Source organism: Paroedura picta, chromosome 1 (assembly GCF_049243985.1).
Source record: "Paroedura picta isolate Pp20150507F chromosome 1, Ppicta_v3.0, whole genome shotgun sequence".
Classification (NCBI taxonomy): domain Eukaryota; kingdom Metazoa; phylum Chordata; class Lepidosauria; order Squamata; family Gekkonidae; genus Paroedura; species Paroedura picta.
In genome coordinates this window covers 2,788,973-2,807,950 of record NC_135369.1, presented here as the reverse complement: position 1 = coordinate 2,807,950, position 18,978 = coordinate 2,788,973, and the positions used below count along the sequence as shown (strand labels likewise).

The 18,978-nt window shown below is 51.9% G+C and overlaps 2 protein-coding genes across 2 annotated transcripts in view; one reads left to right on the top strand and one right to left on the bottom strand.

Annotated features, from left to right (window-relative positions):
- Positions 1-1,983: 1,983 nt before the first annotated feature.
- Positions 1,984-8,954, bottom strand: VPS72 (vacuolar protein sorting 72 homolog). Its single transcript, XM_077319726.1, has 6 exons — positions 8,749-8,954; positions 5,979-6,131; positions 4,997-5,108; positions 4,717-4,899; positions 3,742-3,886; positions 1,984-2,969 (listed from the first exon to the last, which is right to left on the bottom strand). The coding sequence occupies exons 1-6, from the start codon at positions 8,890-8,892 to the stop codon at positions 2,573-2,575; spliced, it is 1,134 nt and encodes a 377-aa protein (XP_077175841.1). The 5' UTR covers positions 8,893-8,954; the 3' UTR covers positions 1,984-2,572.
- A 7,256-nt stretch (positions 8,955-16,210) lies between these two features.
- The window catches only part of LOC143829215 (putative PIP5K1A and PSMD4-like protein), a 101,067-nt gene continuing 98,299 nt past the window's right edge, over positions 16,211-18,978 (top strand). Inside the window, 1 exon segment of the mRNA XM_077319716.1 lies at positions 16,211-16,592. Within this exon segment, the coding sequence (XP_077175831.1) occupies positions 16,529-16,592 (64 nt within the window). The 5' untranslated portion in view covers positions 16,211-16,528.

Here is an 18,978-nt window from a genome sequence, read left to right as displayed (position 1 = left end):
TGTGCAACTGGAGCCTGGATGTGCTCAGCTCACATGGTGCCCAGTTAACGGAGGCTCTCATGGCACTGCTAGCGCTGCAGGAATGGCTGGACTCTCGTTCTTTGAGGCCTCCTGAGGCCTTCCAAGGCAGGTGCCAATCTGTGGATTTCATGGGCACTTCAAGAGCTGGTGAGACCACAATCAAACATATGAGAGAGACCAAAGCAGGCCAGCGTGGTGTTTGGTTGAATGCAGCGGCTTCTAATCTGGAGAACTGGGCTTGAATCCCCGCTCCAGCTGGGTGACCTTGGGACAGTCATGGTTCTCTTAGAGCTGTTCTGACACAACAGTTCTTATAGAGATCTCCCAATAAATACCTAAATAATAAAATAAACAGAACCCTAGGATTGGAAAGGGCATCCAGGCCATCCAGCTCCCCCCCCCCCTCCACTCGCTCAGTGCAGGACCAGCCTCAAGGATCCAGGAAAAGGATCTGTCCAGCCGCTGCTTGAAGACGGCCAGTGAGGGGGAGCTCCCCACCTCCTGAGGCAGCCCCTTCCCCTGCTGAACTAGACTCCTAGAATCCTAGAGTGGGAAGGGGCCATGCAGGCCATCTAGTCCCACCCCCTGCTCAGGGCAGGATCAGCCTCAAGCACCCAGGAGAAGGATCTGTCCAGCCACTGCTTGAAGACGGCCAGGGAGGGGGAGCTCCCCACCTCCTGAGGCAGCCCCTTCCCCTGCTGAACTAGACTCCTAGAATCCTAGAGTGGGAAGGGGCCATGCAGGCCATCTAGTCCCACCCCCTGCTGAGGGCAGGATCAGCCTCAAGCACCCAGGAGAAGGATCTGTCCAGCCGCTGCTTGAAGACGGCCAGTGAGGGGGAGCTCCCCACCCCCTTAGGCAGCCCCTTCCCCTGCTGAACTAGACTCCTAGAATCCTAGAGTGGGAAGGGGCCATGCAGGCCATCTAGTCCCACCCCCTGCTCAGGGCAGGATCAGCCTCAAACACCCAGGAGAAGGATCTGTCCAGCCGCTGCTTGAAGACGGCCAGGGAGGGGGAGCTCCCCACCTCCTTAGGCAGCCCCTTCCACTGCTGAACTAGACTCATGGAATCCTAGAGTGGGAAGCGTCCATCCCCTGGGAGGACCCTCAGAAGAGCCCTGCTGGGTCAGGCCAGGGAGGGTCCCTCCAGTCCAGCCTCCCATCTCCCCCAGGGGCCAGCCAGTCCCTCTGCAGGGCCAGCCACAGGGCAGGGAGGCCGAGGCCTTCCCCTGAGAAGACCCTCAGAAGAGCCCTGCTGGGTCAGACCAGGGAGGGTCCCTCCAGTCCAGCCTCCCGTCTCACCCAGGGGCCAGCCAGTTCCTCTGCAGGGCCAGCCACAGGGCAGAGAGGCCGAGGCCTTCCCCTGAGAAGACCCTCAGAAGAGCCCTGCTGGGTCAGGCCAGGGAGGGTCCCTCCAGTCCAGCATCTTGTCGCACAAAACAGTCCAGTCCATTTATTATTATTATTATTTAATTTGTTACCTACCACTCCCAAGTAGGCTCGTGGAGGGTATCCAGTTAAAAGCCCCCATTAAAAACCCCATTAAAATTGACACAAAAATATAAGAATCACAGAATCATAGAGTGGGAAGGGGCCATACAAGCCATCTAGTCCAACCCCGTGCTCAACGCAGGATCAGCCCTAAGCATCCTAAAGCACGATACAATACCAAACGAACCCAACAACATGTTAGCTCCACCCACTTTCTAAGTGTTGTAGATGGACACCCAGGAAGGTGTTGGCAGTGCCATGGTGCCCACAGGCACCCCTGGGTCAGTGTCAGACCAGCACTCGGAAGACGGGTTGAACCTGCCACGTTTCCAGCGAAACTCACAGGATGCCTTGCAGCCAGCTGCCCTCTCGCAGGGTTGCAATGAGACAAGAATAAGACCCCTAAGTCCACACCAACCACGCCTCCCAATCTGGAAGGTCACGAGTCCGGAGAATGAGCAAAATCCAGAAATCATTTTGAAGCTGTTTTATTCCTTTCTTTCTAAAGGGAAAGTAACAGCAGAAATAAAAATGACACAGAGTAAAATTCCCATTAAAAAGAACCCTCCAACCCTGGCCCAGCCTGGCCACCAAAGGGCTCTCGCTGCCAACCTTAGGGTCAGTGAAGAGAGGATCTAGCGAGGCAGTGACGCCGTACCCCGTATGTTCGAATGTGCTCCCCTGCCCACAAACCCAACCCTGATAATTCCGTGGCAACAGCTCCCGCCCCCTCCAGTTGGAAGAAGAGGTCCCCCTTTCAGACGAAACCATGAACGTGGCTGCCCTGTGGTGGTGTGGGGTGAAGGAGAACCTGTTTGCTCCAGATTGTGGCCCTGACAGTCCTAGGTAGCCAGCCAAGGGCCCTCATGGGCCTCAAAAGGGGCATGTGGCATGGTGGTTCTCCAACAGCACAGGGCTCAAACGCAGCACAGGTTTTGCAAAGGGAAAGGAACATGGAGTGGGAGGCAGGAGAGATGCAGCGACAACCACAGAGGGGACAATATCCACAGGAGGGGGTGTCCACAGTCGCATGGCAGAAGGGGAACCCGCTCCGTGGCCTCCTACGTGGCTGGGACGCTTTGCTTGATGATGATCTTCTGCCTGGTGGCCCGGACGCCGGAGTCGGCCACGGGGGGCCCCACCCCGAGGGCGGCCGAGGCCACCGCCGCGTTCGGCAAGCCGTGGGCTGTGATGTACTTCTTGTAGGCCTCGCGGATGATCTTGAAGGCCCGGATGTTGGAGTAGGGGATGTCGGTGATGGGGTCCCGGTAGATGGCGGCCTTGTGGGTGACGGGGCAGATCTCCCGGACGGGCAGCTTGGGGGCGCGGGATTTCGGGAAGAGGCGCTCAAAGGTCTCGTCGTCGCTGAAGGTGATGAAGGTGCGGGAGCATTTCGCGGTCGAGGCTGAAGTGGCCGGCGGGGCCTCTGAGGGGGGTTGCTGCGCGTCCTGGTCCAATCTGAGAAGCGGGTGAGAGTTAGGCAGGGTCAAGACCCCAACTGACATCTCCTCTTGACTCTCTTCTCTTGTCTAACAATATTTCCCCTTTTAAAAAACATGGTTTCTTTGCAGTTTTACAAAACAGGACAGCATTAATCATGGTTAACCGTTAACTAAAGGAATTCCTTTGTTAGTTTGTTTGCTTGCTTGATTTCATAGAATTATAGAGTTGGAAGAGACCTCCTGGGTCATCTAGTCCAACCCTGTGCGCTGTGCAGAACACTCACAACCCTCTCGCTCATCCCCTGTCACCTGCCACCCCCTTGAGCCTTCCCAGAATCAGCCTCTCCGTCAGATGGCTCTCCAGCCTCTGCTTTAAAATCTCCAAAGATGGAGAACCCACCACCTCCCGAGGAAGCCTGTTCCACCGAGAAACCACTCTGACTGTCAAGGACTTCTTCCGGATGTTTAGACGGAATTTCTTTTGCATTAACTTCCAGTCCGTCCCTCCGGGACAAGAGAGAACAACTCTGCTCGATCCTCTATATGGCACCCTTATCAGATCCCCTCTCAGTCGTCTCCTCTCCAGGACCAGGCAGGAGGGGATGGGAAAGTCCTTTCTTGGCCTGATCCCCTGGAGAGCCACTGCTGGCCTGGGTAGACAATCTTGACCTTGATGGGCCAAGGTCAGTGAAAGGTCCCTTCAAGCGTGACCCTGGGCAGGAGGCACAAAACACTTTCCCTGCCAGGCTCATGAGCCCTCCCTGCCTGCTGAGGCCGGCACAACCTACCCTTCGACATCCACGTTCTCCTCCTTGCAGCCCAGGTCGGAGACGAGGGGCATGGCCCCCGAGTAGTACCGGATGGTCGGCCCCAGGCACTTGCGCTTCTTCTGCACTTGCCGCTTCTTGTCTGCCTCCAGGCGCTCGTAGGTCTCTGTGCATAGAATCATAGAATCATAGAGTTGGAAGGGGCCACACAGGCTATAGAATCATAGAATCATAGAATCATAGAGTTGGAAGGGGCCATAGAGGCCATCTAGTCCAACCCCCTGCTCAACGCAGGATCAGCCCTAAGCATCCTAAAGCATCCAAGAAAAGTGCGTATCCAACCTTTGCTTGAAGACTGCCAGTGAGGGGGAGCAGCAACAGGGAGGGAAGGGAAGAGGGCAGATGAGCTCCCGGGAGAACTGAAGGGCCTGCAACATGGAGCTCTTCCATGAGGCTTTTGGTCGGGGCCTGTAAACGACTAGTTATCCAGGGATAGTCAAATTACGGCCCTCCAGATGTCCATGGACTACAATTCCCATGAGCCCCTGCCAGCATTCGCTGGCAGGGGCTCATGGGAATTGTAGTCCATGGACATCTGGAGGGCCGCAGTTTGACTATCTCTGAGTTATACCCTCAAATATAGTCCTAACCCACTAACCCGGGGACACGAACGGCTTTTAGCTGATCTGGATTGATGTATTTTCAGATTCAGAAAACCTTTACCTGCATAAAATACGAAGTGCACAAACAGTGAAAGGTCAAATTTCCTTTCAGAGGCACATGAATAGCAATGAAAGATGTATCTAAACTGTTTTCAATTTTTAAACTGGCAATTATTTAAGGAATGATGTATTTTAATGATGGGAACCGCCTCAAGCAGGAGAAGCGGTATATAAATATAATTAGAAATAAATAAATAAATAAGAATTTAAAAACGGCTTTGCTCCCCAAATTCTTGCCTGGCCCTTCTTCTGCCCACCTACCGCCCAGGCTCACCCAGAGAGCGCAGGTTGATTTCCTCAGTGATCTTGGCCTCCTCCAGCAGCTCTTCCTGGGTGAGGGGCCGGTCGTAGCTGGGGCCGGCCCCCTTCTTGCGCTTCGACTGCACCTGGCGCTCCTGGAGGCGCAGGAAGGTCTGCCGTGTGTGCTCCGTCGTCGACTGGCGCATGTGCTTGCGGCCTGGACAGGGGGTACGAGGGGACAGCGGAAAGCTATAAGCGGATCGCTTGCATTTAAGGATTAAAATAAAATTAAAGGAGCACATCCGGCTACTCACTGTCCCCCGCTTCGTCCTGGAGCTCGGCCGGAGCGGATCTCTCCTCCCTCACCTTCTGGGAGCTGCTGGCAGGCGTGTCCAGTTTCTTGCTCCTCAAGCTTTTGATGGGTTCCTGCAGCAGAGGTTTTAATAAGCCATGAGCTGCCACACAACCAAAATCAGAGAGCAGTTTTGCCTTCAGTCTGGGAAGGTGAAATACCAGGCACTGGAACAGCTTCCAGAAGATCAACAAATCCAAGACCCATCAGTATGGGAGCTCAGCTACACTGCGCCGAGGTGTGAACAGAGTTCTGACCCTGACCATCTTTAACAACAACAACAGCAACAGCAACAACAACAACAACAACACATTTTTATTTTGTATCCCTGCTCTTCCAAATGCTCAGGGCAGGTAACGGCATCAGAACATAGACAAAAATTTAAAATTTAAAACATTCCACCATATTAAATCCTGAACGGGGAAAGTTTGACAGGAACTGCTCCTTCCACTTCCTTCTCCTCTCTCCCCTTGCGGTGAGGCCAGCCATTCTATGGTGGGGGTTATTTTTGGTCTCAACCATAAGACAGGGGGGAGAGCTCCATTTTACAGGCCCTGTGGAACTGATTTAGGACCTGCAGGGCCCTGATCTCTTTATTGATTGATTGACTGATTGATTGATTGCCTGCCACTCCCTGACAACTTGTGGTGGGTTACAACAACTGGGTAAAAAACAAAAAACAAATAAAACCCCAATTAAAATCACACTCAGTCAACCCACAAAAAAAGATACACGGCGGAAGAAACCATGCCCTCAGTAATCTCGGTTACCCCAAGCATCTCAAAAAGGAGTGGGAGGGACGAGGGTGCAGATGCTACGAGCAACCGTCACTTCTTCTGGGAACTCATTCCACCAAGCTGGGGCCAGGACTGAAAAAGCCCTGGCCCTGGCCAAGGCCAACTTCACCTCTTTCGGGCCAGGGACCCTGAACAGAAGTTGCGTACCTTGTAGGCTTTGGTGACCACCCTGCGCTTCCTCTTAGGCCCCTCGTCATCCTGGTCGCTGCTGGGCTCGTCTCCTTCGTCGATGTCAAAATCAGAATCGACTTCATCGTCGCTGTCTGATTGGTCGCCTTTGTACTCGTCATCCCCCGACTCCTGTTAAAGAGACCAGCAAGACACCTGGCAGTTAGACTGGACCCAAACCACCACCACCCCTTGAAGCTGGTTTATACAGGATCAGACCCCTGGGCGATCAAGGTCAGTACTGTCTGCTCAGGTCTCGGAAATTGCCTACTCAGACTGGCAATGGCTCTCCAGGGTCTCAGGTGGAGGTCTTTCCCATCACCTTTTAACTAGAGATGCTGTCAGGGATTGAACCAGGGACGTTCTGCAGGCCAATCAGAGGCTCTGCCACTGAGTCACAGTCCCTCCTCCCCACCTTTCATCGGCCTAGCCTGTTTTGTCAGTCCCTTCCGAAAGCCTCAGTCTATTGGAAAAAGCATGTCTGGGGGGCAAAGAAAAAGAGAAGGCTCTGCAAGGAGCAACAGGACAATTCGATAGTACAGTGAAGTCAGCACCTGCTCTCCTGTTAAGAGTAATTCCTCGTCTGGCTCCATCTTGGAAGTTCTGCACTCAATCTCTCTGTCTCTCTCTCTCTCTGTCAGTGATGTAGCCAGGAGCCTAACTTGGTCTCTCTGCTTTCCTATCAAGTATATTGGTTCCTTAATAAACTTATATCTACACTTTAATCAGGTTGTGCACTGTTACTGCCAACACTCTCTCCAAAGCATGCCCCTGCAACAAGACAGTCAGGGTGGTGGTGGTGATGGAAAACGCCACCACGTCACAGCCAATCTATGGCCAGCCTCTAAATCAGGCTTCCTCAACCAGGGTTTTGTGAAGCTCTGGGGTTTCTCGATGGCCCTGGAAGGGTTTCCCAAATGGGTGGGAGTTAATTTGTAGGATACATGGTCATGTCAACCTCCCTCCTCCCCAAATGGCCAATGATGGGCTTAGAGGGGGAAGGGAGGGGCTCTGGGTGGGCATGTAAACAGCTATGGTTCATAACCGTATTCTTCACAATCATTTATTTATTATTTATTATATTTATATTTCATGTCACTCTTGGGGTTTTTCAAAGCCTGAATAAGGTTTCAGGGGTTTCTCAATGGTAAGAACATTCAGAAGGGCTGCCATAGGTTGCAGCCCTGGACTTCCTCATGGGTCTCCTAAGTGGCTGACCCTGGTTAGCTTCTGAGAGCTGGCTCGTCTGGTCAGTGCCTTGGTTAGCAAGCACAATTTGGAGTGGGGAGGCCCCGGTCCACATGCCAAAAAGCTGACTTGGTGACTGTAGACAGGTCACTGTATTGCAACACAATCTACCCCACAGGGCTGTGGTGAGGAGATAAACCTGTGAGTTGGGTTCTATGAATCTTCCTGGTCCGTTGAACTGGAGAAGGCGGGGATTGAACTGTGGACCAGCTGCATACCAAAAAGAGGCTCTTCCCCACCTTCTGTCAGCTTGGCCTGTTTTGTCAGACTCATCCTGGATGCTTGAGCTGGATCCTGCACTGAGCATGGACTGGGACTAGATGGCCTGCATGGCCCCTTCCCACTCTAGGATTCTAGGAGTCCAGTTCAGCAGTGGAAGGGGCTGCCTAAGGAGGTGGGAAGCTCCCCCTCACTGGCCGTCTTCAAGCAGCGGCTGGACAGATCCTTCTCCTGGATGCTGGAGGCTGATATTGCTCTGAGCAGGGGGTGGGACTGGATGGCCTGCATGGCCCCTTCCCACTCTAGGATTCTAGGAGTCCAGTTCAGCAGTGGAAGGGGCTGCCTAAGGAGGTGGGGAGCTCCCCCTCACTGGCCGTCTTCAAGCAGCGGCTGGACAGATCCTTCCCCTGGATGCTTGAGGCTGATCCTGCACTGAGCAGGGGATGGGACTAGATGACCTCCACGGTACATTCTCACTCTAGGATTCTATGAGGACATTCTGATTCGACAGCCTCTCTGTTGGCAGCACTAGGACTGGCACAGATCTGGTAGGTCCACCTGATGTCCTGGGGGGGGGGGAGTCAAGAAGGCTATTTTGGGGTTTTTTTTGCCAAGTTCTTGTTATATTTGAAGTAATTGGAGTTTTAATTTGGGGTTTGTTATTGGATTTTTATTGTATGGATTGTTTTTATGTGACCTGACATGAGCTGGTTTCTGAGAGCAGCGGGTATAAATCCGATAGATGGATGCCCAGAGGCCCCTCCCATCACCAACTACACCCAACAGAGACTCAGGGCAAGTCCCTATCCAAAATAACTCCTAAAAGAACTGAATTCAGAGGTGCAGTTTTTTTTAAAAAAAATAATCTGTTTCAGAATGGTAAAGTTTCAAAAGTTCTACAGCTAAAAATGTTATAAATGCTAGTTGGAAATGTTATAAGTTCATGACGCCTTCTCTGTATTGCACCACAAACCTTTCATTGTAAGGCGCCCTGAGCCGCAAGAGAGGGCAGTATATAAATGTCATAAAATGAATGAATGCGCAGAATTAAACCTTGTGGGTCCCAAGTGAGCCTCCACGCACAGAGGCAGTCTACCTCCCACTAGCGCTGCTTTTGCATTTCGCCGGGGCGGCGCTTAGATTCTCCCACTTCTGGCAACTACGCCACCCCATTGGTTCGCAGCCCCGCCCATCCACCCCCTTTCAGCCAACTAGGAGAAAGCGTTCCGCGGGCAACGCCGGCGAAGACCCGCCCCCGCCCCGAGACCGCGCCCGCCCCCACCTCCGTGAACCCTCCGTAGGTCGTCTGGTAGAACTCGTCTTCCTCCTCCGCCTCCAGCAGCCCCGAGAGCCGGTTCCCCGCCGTGCGCCGCGGCGCCCTGCCGCCCGCCAGGCCCGACGAGACCGAGGCCGCCGACGCCGCCATCTCGGCCTTTCTTCCCCCGCTTCTGCGAGGAGGCCGATCGAGCCTCTCGGCGCGCGACTGCACAGCCTGGGCCTGGCGAGGGGGGTGGAGAAGCAATCGAGCACCGAGGGGGCGAGAAGGAGAGATGTCAGGCGGCAGCGGTCGTGCGCCGAGCGGAAGGGGGTGGGGAGGAAATCGAGCGCCGTGCAGCTCGATCGCTTGAGTTTGCTTCTTAGCCCAGCCGCCGCAGTTTGTGGCCTGGCTCACTTGCACGAGCCATCTGATTTTCTTTTTGGCAAGGTTTTAATTTCATTCCACCACATTTGCTTGAAAAACAAATTGTCGCTCCTGCCTCCTTAGCAAGAGGCCTGGGTTTTTTTTTACTTTTTGAGGCCTGAAGAGCGAAGGACGCAGTGGGGGGTGGTCCCAAAGAGAGGCCCTCCCTTCGAGGTCAGAGTGCTTGATCTGCAATTCTGTTCTTTTTATTACGCAGCGAACTCATTTCCAGCTAATCAAGCAGGACTGGTGCAATTCCAGTGGAGAAATGACACTTGTTTTTTAGTTAGTTACTAAGAAAGCTAGCGTAGTGTAGTGGTTAAGAGCAGTGGCTTCTAATCTGGAGAGCCAGGCATGCAGCCAGCTGGATGACCTTGAGCTACTCACAGTCCTGTTAGAGCTATGCTCTCACACAGCAGTTCTGTCAGAATTCTCTAAGCTTCACCTCCTTCACAGGGTGTCTGTTGTGGGGAGAGGAAAGGGAAGGCGACTGTAAGCCGCTTTGAGACTCCTTCAGGTGGAGAAAAGCGGCATATAAGTACCAACTCTTCTTCAGTAATCTCAGGGTTCTCTCAGCCTCACCCACCTCACAGGGTGTCTGTTGTGGGGAGAGGAAAGGGAAGGAGTTTGTAAGCTGTTCTGAGATTTCTGGTAGAGAAAAGTAGCATACAAAAACCAACTCTTCTTCAGCTGCCGTGCTTCCACTGACCCTCCTAGATTTTAATGGGCCCTTTGTCTGAGGAAGCATGCACGCACTCAAAAACTCAAATCTGTTGGTCTGGACTCAATTTTTGTTGTGCTGCTTCAGACCAACACAGCTACCCACTTGACACTATCAGATTTTAATGGGGTTAGATGTTTAATCGTTTTATATTTTTAATGTTTGTTGTATCTTTTGTATGGATTTTATTGTATGTGTTATATGTGCCCAGATGTCAGTTGGTAGCTCATTCCACTGTGATTCCACTGAGCCACATACACAACACAAGACATGTGATGAAATCAAAAGCTGCTGCAGGAGCTGGTTCAAGGAAGTGATGAAAGGCCACAATCCTGTGTCTCTAGCTGCAAGGGTTTTTCGGGGCTTCTATTCATTGATATGTTGCAACCAAAACAGGAACTGATCCCTTCCCATCTGCAGTACGAAGGGTGATAATTCTCACCTATACTATAGGGCGGTTGTCGAGAACTCTACCATAATGCATACACAGATTACTGATTAAATTGCTCCTGAGGTGGCAACTCTGCATACTTATCAGGGAGTAAATTCCCTGTTAAACTGAGGGCTTTTCAGCTTGGAGGAGGGCAGGGAAATGTTCATCATGGCAGCAGAGGAGAGGACCCGCAGGAAAGGATTTAAACTATGTGTAGAATGGAACCAGATAGATATTAAGAAAAAACTTCCACATAGGAGCTGAACAGTAGAATGGGATGTCTGAGGAGGTGGGGAGGTCCCCCTCACAGATCCTTGTCCTGCATGCTTGAGGCTGCTCCTGCCCTGAGCAGGGGGTGGGACTAGATGCCCTGCTTGGTCCCTTCCCACTCTGGGATTCTAGGAGTCTAGTTCAGCAGTGGAATGGGCTGCCTCAGGAGGTGGGGAGCTCCCCCTCACTGGTGGTCTTCAAGCAGCGGCTGGACAGATCCTTCTCCTGGATGCTTGAGGCTGATCCTGCACTGAGCAGGGGGTGGACTAGATGGCCTGCATGGCCCCTTCCCACTCTAGGATTCTAGGAGTCCAGTTCAGCAGTGGAAGGGGCTGCCTAAGGAGGTGGGGAGCTCCCCCTCACTGGCCGTCTTCAAGCAGCGGCTGGACAGATCCTTCTCCTGGATGCTGGAGGCTGATCCTGCACTGAGCAGGGGGTGGGACTAGATGGTCTGCATGGCCCCTTCCCACTCTAGGATTCTATGATTTCAGTGTGTTCCTTTGAGAGCATTTTGCTTTGTGATCGCCACCTTGTGGTTAATCCCGGAAACGAAAGGCATTTGCATTGTGGGGCTAGCACAGGAGGCAGAGCCAGCCCCAAAAGGGTTGCTGCAGGTTTTCTTCTCTCATCCAGTGAAGGTCTTTGTGCTGGGTGGCAACTGCTGCCAAAGCAACATTTGAAAACATCTGCACAGCTAGTGAACTCTTCTCTGGCTCCTACAAACCCTTACTGGGCCAAAGCCCTCCCTGGACTACCTGCGTTCTTAAAACACTTGTCAGGTGCCAGAAAAGGTATGAGCGCATTCCATGGCACCCCCCTGGCATAGGGCAGCAGATGAGACCAGGCATGCAGAATTGATTGGCGATATTAGGAAGAATGGAATCATCCAGCATCATGCTATCCAGGGAATGCAGCAGGGCAAAGAACCCAAAATGAATGTGAACAGCAAACTGTGCAGGCTGATGTAGCATGAGCAATGCGGGGCCCTTCTGGATCTATTTGCATTACAAGAATGGCCTCCTGGAGAGCAACCATCCTGAGACTAAAGAGCCAGGAACCATTCCCCATTCTCTGTTGTTGTTTTTAATACGTTTGCAAACTTATCTCCTTGTTTATCAATCAGCCAAGCGATTAAGCTTTACCCGCCTGAAGCAGCTTGTCTCTTGCAAACCCAAAATGGGTTGCGTTATGTTGTAGGTAAAGAACCACAGACACTGGAATCCTTACAGCTCTTTATTTGTGCCAGAACATTCAGAAGAAGAAGAAGAGTTGGTTCTTATATGCCGCTTTTGGCCTACCCGAAGGAGGCTCAAAGCGGCTTCACTAGATAAAAATGGAAACGACTCCTCAGAGTTCAGCCTCATTCTTGCAGCTCCTAAATTCCATCCGGAGGAATTCTACTGGTGCAAAAGGTACCTTTCAAAGAGAATTATGGTTAACCTGAACCTCGCTCGTCTTTCAGTTCTACGGGGGGGGGGGGGATTATTTTATTTATTTATTTATAGTTGGATTTAACTGCCGCTCGCTCCCAAAACTGGCTCACGGCGGTTTACAATTTTACCATACAATCCATACAATAAAACAATAATATCTGCATTAAAACCCCATTAAAACAACATTTTAAAACTCAGATACAATTTATGGAGGTACATGATTTAAATTTATATCCCACATGAGCCCGGTGGGTGAACCAAAGACAGGCCGGTAGAAAATTGGGATGATGTCACGGGACCAGTGGAGTCAAGGCCAATCTAGGAGTGGCCCCAACCCTAAGGGGAGAGGAATGAGACAGTATTCCTTCGCTTTCTGTCACAACACAGTGTCTCCGTGTTGATTATCTGATTTTTTATGTAACTCTGGAATGATTTTAAGTAAATCCATTTCCTTTTTTCTACCAACTGGTCTCAAAGTGGTTATTGGCTTTCAACAATCGGTAGAACCCATGGGGGTTTGTGTCAAACGTACAGGAAACTCACAACAAACTTCTTAATAAAGAGTTTTATTGATTAGTACTATACGCAAGAGACTGAGAAGTCAAATCTGACCAGAGGCCAGATTTGCCCCAGCTTATCAATACATTTCTCCCGCCCAAAACTTGACAGTTCCCAAGGGAGGGGGGCAGGAGAGAAAAGACATATGTGTAACATAAACAGGATTTCATTCTCACAACCTTGGAGAGGTGACAACAATCCCGTGAGCCCACAACAAGATAAGGTTAACATAACATCACTACTCATTTTTATAGCTAGGAAAACTACAAGGCCTGGAGCAAGCAGGCGCCAGGTCCAATAAAGTAATATAACTGACATGGAGGAACTCAGGCTAATTTATGACAGAGATTCTACAATCCTGACAGTTTGAAGGGGACACCCCCCCAAAAAAAATCTTTCCTAACAAAATACAACAGAAAGAGGTCAGCTGTGGCCATGCGCCATTGACTAGAACCCACATGATTGATTTAAAATTATCGGATCCCGCAGCAGGGCATCCATGGAGCGCGACCCTTTGAACCCATTGGCGACTGATCGTACCTCGGAACATGTCCCCGGTCCTCTGTAGGATCGCTAGCCTGGCGACATACACAACCGCTTGGATTGGCACCCAATAACGCCTAGAAAGAAAGACATGTTTTGTAACTTTTTGGGTGAAACGCATCAGCAATAAAATGAAAGGGAAAAAAATTAAAAGCAATAAAAAGCAAGGCAATAAAATACGGCAGTTTGCTCTGGCAGCTTGTTTCTCTGCAAAAGCGGCCGTGTTGAAAACCACAACTGCGAAAATCCTGGATTAAAAGGGAGTCCTTTTGGTTCAGCCGGATTGTGTGGGGCTGGGCGGGAGACAGTCTGGCCCAGCGCCATCCGGCAGCAGTAGCCGCCTGATCCCACGAGCCACTAAAAACGGCTTTCAGATGATCTGCTCTTTGATAGATAATCCTCACAAACAGATCAGAGGAATGCGTTTTGGGGTGGCGAGGGGATATTCCGTGTAAGGTCACATTCCGATCTGATAAAGGGACAGGGGCAATTTGCTTCCCGATTTTGAACTTGATATGATTTGTGATATCCCCCCTCCCCATAGCTTCTTTTGGGTGGAGAAGAGAAGAGGGGTGAGGGATCCATCAATGAGTACATTTTACTGAAGAAGTTAAAAACAGCTTTTTAATCATGACTATGCAAGGAAGTGGCCTTTGCCGTTTGCCGTTCTTGGGCAGCCCACACAGAAATCTCTACCAGCATGGCTTTCCATATGACAAGACCCACATTTCCTTTTTCTCCGGGATACAGATTGCTGAGCCCTGCTCCTCCCATGTCCTGAGCGCTGTGGTGCTTCGACAGAAATTACCTCATTTTCTTTCCTGTCTTCCCACTAAGAAGGCAAGGGCAACTGTGTCATTTGTTCCAAGGAAATCCCAGCCTGGCCCTCGGAGATGACATCTGGCAGTTAAAATCTTTGAGTATTTCAGACTCTCTATTTGGAAATTGTTGCTTTGTGCTGGGTGAATGCAACCTAAATCTCACTATGTTGATGACAAGCAAGCAGCTTCTGTCCTTGGGTGCCTTCCCCAGAATTCAAGCTGGATTCAGAGTTTGGGCCTGTGACTACACCCAGTTACCCTTTAAGTTCCCACTGGACTTTTCTTTGATTCTGGCCTCAAGTCTAGAGTTGGCAGGTCCTGTATAGCTGCCAGTGTGTGTGTGTGCGCGAACACACATTCCAGGAGCTGGAAGGAGCGCTGAAAATTAATGCGACATGCTGACATCACCCAGAAGTGATGTCAGTGATGCCAGAGGTTGATGCTCAGTCTTTTGGGCAGAAACTCCATGGTAGAATTAACGTCTTACCATAGAGTTTTACCCAAAGCCCAGAGTGTTGCCTCCTAACATCAACAACATGCCTGCGTCATTTCTGCGTAATGTCAACACATCATGTTCATTACCTGCTTCTTCTGTGGTAAGTTCCCCCAGTTTCTGAGAGCCCGAACATGGGGGAAGAGGCTCCAAACCAGGGAAACTGAAGACCCAACTGGGGATCAGCAAAACTATTCAAGTCCTATCTTAGTTAGGGAGGTGGCTGGGGGGGGGCAGTTCTTTAGCCCTTAAATTACAAGATCCAGGAGACTGACAAGGGAATGTTATGAAGGTCTTTAATCCAGAACTCCAAAGTGAGTTTACTGCACAAAATGCACTCAGTGTGTGAAAGACAGTTCTTCCAGAGACCTGCGAGACCAGCTTCTAGTCCGAGGAGAAAAGGCGGACTTCAAGGGGCAGCTTGTCTTGTATTTTTTTAATTCTTATTACTTAATTAGTACAACAGAAGGCAAGTTTTCTTTTCCAAAGTCATTCTCTCTTTCACTCCCCCCCCCCCCGCTTGTTTTTTAAGGCAGCTTAAGGATGCTGCAATATTTATAATTCTGGAAGGTCTTCGCCTCTCACCTAGAAGTTTGCAGGCCCTTCTTTAGGAAATTAGATTCATGGTAGCCTCCACATTCAGTCCACGTTTGAATTTTAATTCCAGTGTCAGGACGCAGTGGAAAAGGAAGACCTCAGCCTCTATGCCCTGTTTGTTGGTCCTCCAGAGGAACTGGTTGACCATTGTGTGAAGCAGGAAACTGGACTAGATGGACCTTCACTGGTCTGAGCCATCAGAGCTCTTCTTAGGGTCTTATCAGGGGAAGGCCTCGGCCTCTCTGCCCTATTGTTGACCCTCCAGAGGAACTGCTTGGCCACTGTATGAGATGAGAGGCTGGACTAGATGGACCCTCCCTGGTCTGACCCAGCAGGGCTCTTCTGAGGGTCTTATGGAAGGCCTCTGCCTATGTGCCCTGTTGTTGACCCTCCAGAGGTACTGGCTAGCCGCTCTTTGAGACAGGAGGCTGGACTAGATGTATCTAGGGTTGGCATATCCCCCCTGGATCCTGGCAAGGAATGGGGGAGCAGGGTTGCCATCTTTAGGCTAGGAAACTGGAGATTTGGAGGTGGAGCCTGAGGAGAACAGAGACCTCGGTGGGGTACAATGCTGCAAAGTCCACCCTGCAAAGCATCCATTTACTCCAGAGGAACTGATCTCTGCTGTCTGGAGAAGAGTTGGAGCTACAGTTCTGGGGGGTCTCCAGGCCCCACCTGGAGGCTGGCATCCCTGGATGGACCGTTGGTCCAATCCAGCAGGGCTCTTGTGGTGTGTTTATTTGAAGTGCTTGGGAGCTGTGGCAGAACTCGCCTCTCGGCCTGCCATCGAATGAGGGCAAATATCCCTGCCTTGTCCTGCCTAGTCATGCCACAAACTGGTTGGGTGGCCTAGCGCCATTTTTAGTCCCTTGGCAGGTGAGAAACGACATCCTTTGCGGTCCTCCCAGGTGAGGTCAGAATGAGAGAGTGATGCTAACAAAGCAGCATCAGCATCACCATGACAACAACCAATGCGATGCAGGAGCGCTGACTGTTCAAGGTTTGCAGGTTCTGTTGCTATAGGAACCCCCAAGATGGCGCCGGAGGAGAACCCTTTGTTGTTGTCATGGCGGCGGCCACGCCAACCCCCACGTGACATCCCTTGGGCCGCCGCCGCCAGGTCGTCCAGCGCCCACCCCTGGTGCGCCTGCGCAGTGGTCCTCTCCGGGTTCCCCCGTTCAGTTATAAACAAGGCGGTGATTCCATTCGCTTTTCCGCTTCCTTTCTCTCCTCCTCTCCCCCCCCCCCTCGCCCGCAGGGAGTGGGCTCTTCCGAAGCCGTTTGGGAGGATCCACGGAAGGAAGCGGGGCGCGTAGAAGGACCAGGCAGGGGAGAGGCGTAACCGCCGCCGCCGCCACCCCGTGGGCGCCCAGATGGTTCGGCCCGCAGGCGGCGCTTGAAGCGAGGCGGGCGAGACCAAGAGGAGAGCGGGGGGGGGGGAGAGGAAAAGGAGCGGAAAGAGGCTGTGAGGGGAAGGAAAAAGGAGGCGCCGAGGACTGAGGGGGAAGCAAGATGGCGGCGGCGGGGCCCGAGTCTGGGGGGAGCAGCAGCAGCAGCGGTGGCGTCGGCCTGACAGGTGAGGGTTTTTTTGGGGGGAAGGGCCAAGGAACGGGGGCCTGGGGCGGGGGGGGGAGAGTCTGATGCACTTTGGGGGCAGAGGGTGGTCTGAGGGGTCTGTGGGGCCAGGGGGGGGGGTCTGAGGCACATATGGGGCCAGAGGGAGGGTCAGATGCACTTTGGGGCCAGAGGGTGGTCTGTGCGGTCTGTGGGGCCAGAGGGGAGGGTCAGATGCACTTTGGGGCCAGAGGGGGGGGGGTCTGAGTCACCTGTGGGGCCAGAGGAGTGGTCTGAGACATTTATGGGGCCAGAAGGGGGGTTGTGGACCTGTGGGGCCAGAGGGGGGGGTCTGAGGCAATTATGGGGCCAGGGGGGGGTCTGAGGCACTTATGGGGCCAGAGGGAGGGTCAGATGCACTTTGAGGCCAGAGGGTGGTCTGAGGGGTCTGTGGGGCCAGAGGGAGGGTTAGATGCACTTTGGGGGCAGAGGGGGGGTCTGAGGGGTATATGGGGCCAGAGGGGGGGTCTGAGGCACCTGTGGGGCCAGAGCAGGGTCTGAGGCACCTAGGGGGGCAGACGAGGGGCCAGAGGCATCTCTCACCCTGTGGCCATACAGTGAAGGGCCATCAACAGGGGCGTTAGAGGCCGAGGTCTTCCCCCGAAGTTGCCTCCTGGCTCAGGGATCGAAAGGCTTACTGCCTCTGAATGTGGCGATTTCCCTCAGTCGCCATGGCGAGTGGCCATGGCTGGACTTTATCCTCCATAAATCTGTCTGCTCCCCTTTTAAAGCTGTCCATTCCCTTGTCTGTCACTCTCTCCTCTGGTAGCGCATCCCACCTTTTAATCACTCTCTGAGGAAAGTGGTCTTTCCTTTTGACCATCCTGAACCTACCTCCCATCAGCTTCCGTGGAGGCCCTTGAATTGTAGTATTTGGTGAGTGGGTGAAAATGTTCTGCAGATTTCCTCTCCCCAATTGGTGTGTGCAAGTTTCATGGTATATTTTGGTTCAGGCCGACTGGAACACCCCCAAAATTCAAAAAACCTCCAAAATGATCAGGTCCAATAGACCCTATCTGAAAAATCCTCAGGCTGACTTCTGCAGTCCTTTTAAAGTCTAAAGCAGGGGTAGTCAAACTGCGGCCCCCCAGATGTCCATGGACTACAATTCCCAGAAGCCCCTGCCAGCATTTGCTGACAGGGGCTTCTGGGAATTGTAGTCCATGGACATCTGGAGGGCCGCAGTTTGACTACCCCTGGTCTAAAGCTTAAAATCCTGGATATGTTCAGGAATTTGGGGTAGATCTGAAAAGTGTGGAGAGGCGGGAGCCATGCTATTTGTCTGGCAGGCTTTTGCAGTCCCTTTAATGTTTCAAGAGACTCCAGAAGCCTGCCAGACAAATAACTGAGAGACGGGTGCAGTCTGCTGCCTCTCCACTCTTCTCAGTTCTACCCAAAATTCCTGAATATATCCAGGATTTTCTCAGCATTTTTTGTTCCATTTTGTTTTCCCGAGAAAACCCGGGTACGTTTATGACGCTGAAATATATCTGCAAAAATACTGTATTGTTTGAATAGATTGGAATGCACACCCTTTCTCTCCACCCCAAGTATCAGCCAGCTTAAACCTATAGGCTTTGCATAGCAACTTCCTTGGTGGTCTCCCATTCAAGTACTAATCAGGGCAGACCCTGCTTTGCTTCTGTGGTGTGATGAGATCATACTAACCAGATCCATGTGGGTGAGGGTAGTGGCTAGTTAGGGAGAAGAAAGCAGGAGGAGTGAATGAATGGGTGAAGAGAAAGCTCCTTGGATCTATGGGTGTAATGAAGGAAGAACTGGAGCTCACGGGAATGGTTCTCCTCGTCCATGGGAGGCACAGGAAAAGCAAGCTGGGTAGAGGCTGCCTTCGCTGCATCTCCCCCTTGGGGAAAAGAGGCTCCTCAGTGGGCCCAGGGCTCTTGCGGAAGGAAGGAAGGAAGGAAGGAAGGAACTAACTGGCCTGTCTGGAATCAAATGTGCTTGCATGTTTCTTTTCTCAGTCTCCCTGTCTATCTCTGTGCGGAAGGAAGAGCTTATTCTGTTGAAGGAAGGAGGGCAGATGACCTCTTTGTGATGGGGCTGGAGCTAGATGCTGGAAGAGGGGGAGATGAATGACAGGCCAGATATTGAGCAGAATCTGATGGAGTGTGAGCAAAGAGCAGTAGGACGAGAAATTTAATTATTTACACCGCTAGATTTGAGTCCAGAAGCACCTTAGAGACCCCCAAGGTTTTTGAGGTACGAACTTTCACGCGTCAAAGCTTTAGGATGCTTTGGGCTGATCCTGCGTTGAGCAGGGGGTTGGACTAGATGGCCTGTATGGCCCCTTCCAACTCTAGGATTCTAAAGCTCAGATTCTAAAGCTC